We start from the raw sequence: 7,643 nt of genomic DNA on the forward strand, positions 1-7,643 counted from the left end.
GTTCTGTTTCTTCATCTGTGACATGAGGACAGTGGTCAGACTGTGCTCGTGTGACAGTCTGGCATGTCGAACAGCTACGTCAGGGCCGGGCCGGTAGGCGCTCAGTCAGTGTTTGCCATCGTTACATGTTGTGGTGACGAACATTCAGAATAATACAGCTCTTCCTCAGTGGGTCATAGGATTTGTTCTGGATGTTCTGGAGATGGGCTGCGAGCTTGCATCTTACGTCTAAGTACAGGCCTGAATCTGCAGCATATCCACTGTAATGTCGTGGCCTGTCCCCTTTGTCTTCTAGAGAGTGGTGGCATGAAGCTCAAAATAATAAGAAGATAAGACCTAACCCTCATGACACCAAAGTGAAAACAAAGTTACGCAAGCTGCAGCTCACACCTGGCTTTCCGAACCCCGCTGTGGCAGACGCTTACCTCAGACCCGTGGTGGATGACTCCAGGGGCTCATTTCTGTGGGGGAGGCCGGATCTCGACAAAATTAGAGAATATCCTTTTACTCTTAAAACATAAAGGGACACTGAGCAAAGTGTGTGTTTCCATTGCAAACTGAGGGAACATGAACTAGGATCAGCTTTTTCTTAAGATCCTGTTTATCTAAGATGCTCCTTCTTCTCTCTCCTTAGGATTTTTTTTTTTTTTTTTTGGTGTGGTTAAAATACACACAACAGAATTTATCATCTTAAGATTTTAAATGTACCCTTCAGTGCCGTTACACACATCCATACTGTTGGGCACCGGCCCCTGCCCTCCACCCCCATATTGTTTTCATCTGAAAAGAACTGAAACTGTCCCCCTCGAACAGTAACTCCCCATCCACCTCCACTTGGCCCCTGGTCACCACAAGTCAGCTGTCTCTGATTCGACGACTCTGAGGACCTCCCAAAGTGGAAGTATGTCTGGCTTATGGCACTTAGCATCATGTCTTCAAAGCTCATCCATGTTGTCATGTGTGTCAGAGTCTCCTTCCTTTTATGGCTGAATCATACTCCGTTACGTGGATGCCCCACATTTCGCTCATCCATCTATAGCTGGATACTTGGGTGGCTTCCGTGTTTTAGCTATCATGAATAACCTCTTTAGTGTTGAAGAGGGTCTTTCTGGAAATAAGTAGTGATAAACATTCATAGATACTACCACATAATAAGTATTCATTCATTCTGAAAGAATAGAAAAGATTATTGGTTTTGTTCTTTATTATTATTTATATGTTCCTTTCTGCATATTTAAATAATCACTTGGATAGATGTTTAAACGTTTAATAGTATTAGTCTAACCACAGTATTTTTCTCCCCAAGAAGTATGTATGATATCTGAAACTTGTTAATCTAGGTTAACTGTGCTTCGTACTAATGAGTCTTTGATGAGAATTGGATATGTCGTGTCTTAGAGGATGTTGAAAAGGACACAGTGCCACGTGATTGTGTTGCAGAATTTGTCATTCTTTTCTTTACCTCTCTATTCTTTATAAATATGAAAATCTTTAGAGATCTGGGGAATGGAATTAGGCTGAGTTCTTTGTACCTTTTTATTTATCACTTGTTTAAATATCTTTAAAAGCACGTAGAAGCCTTAACTGCCTGCATATTTTGTCAGCGTTATTTTGGCTGGAACAGGACGAAGACAGATGAGTCCCTGTTTCCAGTATTAAAGCAACTGAACGCTCAGCAGGTAATCCTGGGAGCTCTGTTCCTAAATTCCGGGGGAGGAGTGAACTCAGGAAGGCTGTGAGTGGCAGCTCTTATAGACCAGTTACTCTTTTATTTTAGGGCATATGACATGCATTTTTAAATTATTATTCTTTAGATAAGAGAACAGAGGAAACAGAAGAAGAGAAAACCGCACTGTCTTCATTTTTGAATTTCACTCTTAAGCCTGGACTTTGGTGTCTTTGCATATTCATTCTGACTTTGAAAAAAACTGGACTAATAATGGATCGCACATGGAGATGTTTATGGTTGAATATTTTGCTTTTTCAGAGCTATTTTCATTTTTTGAAAGTCTGGGAAGTGTCTAGTCCAGAGCAATCCTGATCATTAAATCCTTAAGTACGAATGCTCCTTAATTCTATATGTGAATCATCATCATTATGGCATGTTGGCAGGAGAGATTTTTGAGGAGAAACAAGGCCTTTGTATGGCCCTCAGTTCTCCTGAGTTGGTATGTTAATTGTGTCTTGCTCATCTGTGAGTATGTTCCTGCCCACACAGAAAGCTGTTCCCGCCCAGGAACAACTTCCAAGATATTTCTCCTGAATGGTTTACCTGTGCATACGGACCGTATCCTGTAAGATACATATATTTATGGTTTTCCTGTGCATACGGGACCGTATCCTGTAAGATACATATATTTAAATCTATTGTCATCAAGGTCAATTAGTCTTGAAAAAGCACAAGTAAAACTGAGGTAGAGAGCCCTTCCAGAAAGGGTCTCCTGTTGCTTATTTGAGGACTGTCTGTAATACAGACATTGACTGCCAGCAGACTCGGAAAGCTTGTTGGCTTTATTGAAATATATTTCTTCCCTTACCTTGTAGAAGTTAGTATAAATTTGTTTCCCCAAAATTAGAGAGTGAAAAAAATGAATTAAAATTATCTATTATTTACTTTCTCTGACAAAGATGTTAACATTTCGGTCTATTTTCTTTTATTTCCCCCCTTCTCCTCGTTCCCACATAGATTTGTTGTCACACATAAGTGCAATCTGATAGATCTGGCTCCCCCCCATAATCAAAGAGGACTATTTTCTGTGTATTGCACGGTTTTTGTAATTTCAAATGACCAGATTGCATTTCATCAAAGAGATTTCACTTACTGCTTTAGTTCACTTAGTAGGCCCTCCATTTTCAGGTTTTCCTAAATCATGTGTTCTGTGAGGAACATTAGGCATAAAGCTTTTCCCGAATGTAACTGTCCTTGTAAAAGTGGATTTGCTAACAAAACGCATGCCTGTTTCCTACGACTCCGAATGCACAATGCTGTGAGCTGTCTCCTCTGTGTGTCGCATGAGCATGATGTGTTCAGAAGAGGGGAAGACAGGAATTTAGAGACAGACCCCATGACACTGTGTTGCCCCAAAAGAAGATGGTATTTTTGGCTTCTGGGAAATATGTAACTCTCATTAAGTGCCTTGGAAGGGGGTCCTTATTTGAGATGTGGCTTTGGGGCTGACAGAGGTGGTACAAGTACTGCTTTAAGTATGATCCAGAAAATAAAATCTACTGTCAGCAAATCATGTCGGAGAGATTTGGCTTTTGAGACAGAACGAATTCATATTCTCTGAGAGTCATCCAAACTGCTGATCAAGGTGGAGCTCTTTGATTTGCTTTAGAAAGCTTACCTACTTGCCTGATTTTTTATTTCATTTCATTTTTTTAGACACAGCTCCGAATTGATTCTTTCTTTAGATTAGCTCAACAGGAGAAACAAGATGCTAAGGGTATAAGGAGCCAGAGACTTAACAGAGCTGTGACATGTATGCTGAGAAAAGAAAGAGAAGAAGTGGCCAGTGAAATAGAAGCCGTGTCCGTTGCCATGGAGAAAGAGTGTGAGTTCCCTGATAAGGCACAGGGGAGAACCCAGAAGAGAAGCCGGGAGAATAGACAGAAAGAGTCCTCAAACCTGAAAAGAAAGAGGCTTTCGGATTCTAAGCAACAGAGTGAACATGGCGGGTTTCTGGGGGGCGCCTGCCTCTCGCCGCCACCCGGGGCATCTTCAGGGGAGGATGCTGAGTGTGTATCTTCAGCGAGCCTGCGAAGTGGGAGCATGGCCCAGGAGCCCCCCGCCAGCCGTCCGGCTTTGCGGAGCGCGGCGCGCCCTGCCCCCATCCGCATTGAAGACTCGACCAGCAGCAGCTCCAGTGACGATGACCGGGCAGGGACAGCACCAGTGCTGGTGACTGCCAGATCTGTGTTTGGGAAGAAAAAGGGCAAACTGAGAGGTAGCAGAGGGAAAAAGAGGAAAAGCTAATTTAAACCAGTGTGTTCCGTGTCATCGAGCATAACTTAACATCTCGTAATGAATTCGTTGTGATGAAATAGAACAATTAAAAGTATTGGCACAATTTTTGTATTGTGTGGTTTGTAAAAATACAGATGCGGACCTTGACAGTTACTTGTTTTCTAATATGTCACATTTTTCTAGTGTTTTCCACGTCATTGACTATGTTCTTGTATTCCATTTCTATTAGCATACGGTGTCTGATGCTTTCTGACCGCACTGACAGTAAGGAAGGGATTTCTGTTGGTCAGTAGTCGCTGTCTGTACGCATCCCCCCCCAGCCCCGACTTCCTGACCCAGAGGAGAGGAAAGATGTCCTTACTTCCTATTCCATAACAGTGGCAGTTTCCCACAACTACATGAAGTTCCGTCCCCTGGGGCCACGTGAGAGGAGAGCAAGAGGGAACTTCACTTTGCTGCAACATCCTTTGAAGAGTATGTTTGCTGTGGTTCTAGCAAAATAATGAGGAAGCCGCGATGGGGTGCGTGATGCCCCTGTGAGGTTCCCTCCTGTGTATGGGAGCCTCCGTACCGCAGTGTTTCTCTTTTAAAATAAGTTGGTTGTCACAAGCTGACTTCTGTGTAAATGGCTGTGGGGGCTCAGGACCGTGGCTGAACCGGTGTAGGTGGGTGACTTCAGGGCTGGCTCCCAGAGCTCAGTTACTGCTGACAGACACGGTCCTCCAGAGTGGCCCAGCCACGGCGAGTTTATTGCTGCTCCTGCTGAGTCCTCTCCCCACTGCGCCTGCCAATGTCCTGACTGCTTACAGTGAAGAGCAGGCTGCGAGTAGGCCGGCGGTTACCTGGAGCCTGGGTTCCTTGGCCTTCAGAGGTACCGTCTGCCCAAGTCTGTGTCTTTTCTGACATCTTTGGTCTTTCTGTCTTGGCTGATTTTCTTCCCTCTGCCTTCAAATAATAGAAATCATCACCGATGAATACTAGATGCAGATACCTTTCAACAACCGTCGGCTGACTGCTGGCTGCTTTTTCTTTAGGCTTTTGTTTATTTTCACCTTTTAGCCCAACTTCTCAAATACTTGATCTGCAGCTCCTGCTTTGCCTTGCTTATTACTTATTCGTTCCTAATTTGAAATGTCTCCTCTGCTTATATCAGTCTTTAGCAGCTTTCTTCTAGAGTTGACCATGACTTCCGTGTAAATATACTCGGATCTTTTTTTAATGCTTCTTTTCTCTGGAGGTATTTGAAGCAGAACACTGTTTTAGGGATGGGATGGGAGGACATTAACTTTTTTTAATATTGTTCTCATTCCTCAAAGCTACCTAATAATTGGGAGTTTTCTGCCTATGTGTTTGTAGACAGTACTTTTGTAAAAATTGAATTTTGTTGCCTTTAATAGATACTTTACATTTGTTTTGCCCTGCAGTCGCTGGGGTGAAGGCTGAGCTGCTGTAGCAAAGAGGTGCTGCAGTGGCCTAGATAAGCTCGACCATTATTCATCTCCTAGTCAATAGGCTGGCCAGTCTGAGCTGGATAGGCAGCTGCCCACCACAAGGTCATTCAAGGTCCCGGGATCAGCCATCCCCTAGGTTGCTGTCGTTCTTGAATGGCCGAGGTCCCTGCTCCATCTCCCTCTAGCTGCTCTTTGGTTGGGAAGTTAGCCTCTTGCCCTAAACATCTCATTGAACAAATGCCTTGAGTGAGGAGTCAGTGCTCGGTGTCAGGTGTATTTCTCTTGCTTCCTGGGATCTTGGGCCCCAATTCCTGGCTGCCCCGCTGGCTCCAAACACCGATCTTGGTCCCCCTGGTCCTGGGACATCTCCTGGAGTCCCCCTGGCATCCTTCCCATTGTCTTCCCTTCTGCTGCTCAGCCTCTATCCCAATGATCAGCAAAAGCCTGGAATTCTTGGCTGCCTAGGCAACTCTCGACTTCTCCTGTGTGTGTGTGTGTGTGTGTGTGTGTGTGTGTGTGTATGTGTGTGTGTGAAATTTGCTTTTCTAGTTCTCAGGAGCAGAGGTGGGCTATAAGCTACTTACAGCTGGAGGCAGAAGTGTCCATGTAGTTTTCAGACAGTTCAGTGTAACTGAAATAATCATTGTCATCATGTCACTTTAAATGATCAATTTAGGGATTCTGCCTCTTAAGAAACCCAGCACTCAGAACTCGTGATCTTTTAATAACCCCTGGAAAAAGGCAGGTTATTAAAAAAAATTTTTTTTTTAAATGTTTCTTTATTTTTGAGAGACAGACCGAGCGTGAGCAGAGGAGGGTCAGAGAAAGAAGGAGCCACAGACTCTGAAACAGGCTCCAGGCTCTGAGCTGTCAGCACAGAGCCCAACACGGGGCTTGAACTCACAAACTGCGAGATCATGACCTGAGCTGAACTCTAACGCTTAACCCATTGAGCCACCCAGGTGATTTTTATTCACCAAATGATTCTTTATTCTTGTTTTAAAGAACGCCAAAAAGAGAGCATGCCCTCTGCCCAGAATTAACCACCGATGAATAGTAATTTTCATTGTTTAGGATTTTTCAGTTTGCAGAATATTTTTTTACCTGCCATCTTAATCACACAAATACATATTGAGTATCTTTTACATCCCTGTTTTATAGATGAGGAAGCCAAGGAACATTAACTAAATGTCTGAAATCACAAGCAGGTTTATTGACAGGGCTAATTAAAATCAGGCTCCCAGACTGCTAGTCGTGTCCAATATGTTAGCAGTCAGCTTTGTCTATACATCACGGTAGGCAAAGTACTTCTTAGAAGCTCTACTCACAGTCCACTAAGTTTATTAAAGTTTGTAGTTTTGCTCTATTTTGTTATCTATTGTGACTTCTTTTTTTTTTTTAATTTTTTAATTTATTTCTGAGAGAGAGAGAGAGAGACAGCGTGAGCAGGGGAGGGTCAGAGAGAGAGGGAGACACAGATCTGAAACAGGCTCCAGGCTCTGAGCTGTCAGCACAGAGCCCGATGCAGGGCTTGAACCCACAAACCGTGAGATCATGACCTGAGCCAAAGTCGGACGCTTAACTGACTAAGCCACCCAGGCGCCCTGTGATTTCTTTTTAAGGGTGTTTTCAGGGCCTGGGGAAATGTATACCAAAATATATGTGCTCTGCGATGCAGCCAGGCGTATACGGGGGCAGGTGCACAGGTGACCCACACCCTCTTCCTTCCTATTCAGTCTGAGCAGGAAGGAATTGAAATTTGATGCCTGTGCCCAGGGCACATTCTCTAATGTTCTGGCCTGGTTGTGTGATTCTAAAAATGATATTCACACCCGGGCAGGTGACCTAAACAGTCCGCAGCCTCCGCCTCACAGGACGTCACAGCTGTGAAGTCTTACATAACCCTTGTCATCGAGGTCCAAAAATGGGTGTCTTTGCTCACATCATCTTCACTGCCTTGTCCAAATGGCTTACATTCACCTACTGGCTCCAGCTCTATTCACGAGACACTCGCATGGAATATTCCTGCTCTTCTTCAGCCCCCTTGTTTACAGGCATCCCAGCCTCCTTGCCGTGTACCCAGAGGCTCCAAAAGCCGCAGCTGTCAGGGTCCTAATCCCTTACGCGAGGACTCGCTGCCAGTGTATATACATAGCAAACTGCATGCTCCTGGGCTTGCCTTTCATGCACCCTCAGTGGTCTCTCCAGCCAAACAAAAGTTGTGG

General features: G+C 44.3%; 1 protein-coding gene across 2 annotated transcripts in view; it reads left to right on the plus strand.

Annotated features, from left to right (window-relative positions):
- ERCC5 (ERCC excision repair 5, endonuclease) overlaps positions 1–4,070 on the plus strand; it is a 33,269-nt gene extending 29,199 nt beyond the window's left edge. Inside the window, exons 14-16 of one of the 2 annotated variants that reach the window (XM_039255708.1) lie at positions 296–496; positions 1,595–1,679; positions 3,386–4,070. In XM_039255708.1, coding sequence (XP_039111639.1) covers positions 296–496; positions 1,595–1,679; positions 3,386–3,976 — 877 coding nt within the window. In that variant the 3' untranslated portion in view covers positions 3,977–4,070. The remainder of the gene's footprint in view (positions 1–295; positions 497–1,594; positions 1,680–3,385) is intronic. The other variant, XM_039255709.1, reaches the window with a different exon arrangement.
- Positions 4,071–7,643: the final 3,573 nt, after the last annotated feature.

Source organism: Hyaena hyaena, unplaced genomic scaffold (assembly GCF_003009895.1).
Source record: "Hyaena hyaena isolate Hyena2069 unplaced genomic scaffold, ASM300989v1 scaffold_541, whole genome shotgun sequence".
Taxonomy (NCBI): domain Eukaryota; kingdom Metazoa; phylum Chordata; class Mammalia; order Carnivora; family Hyaenidae; genus Hyaena; species Hyaena hyaena.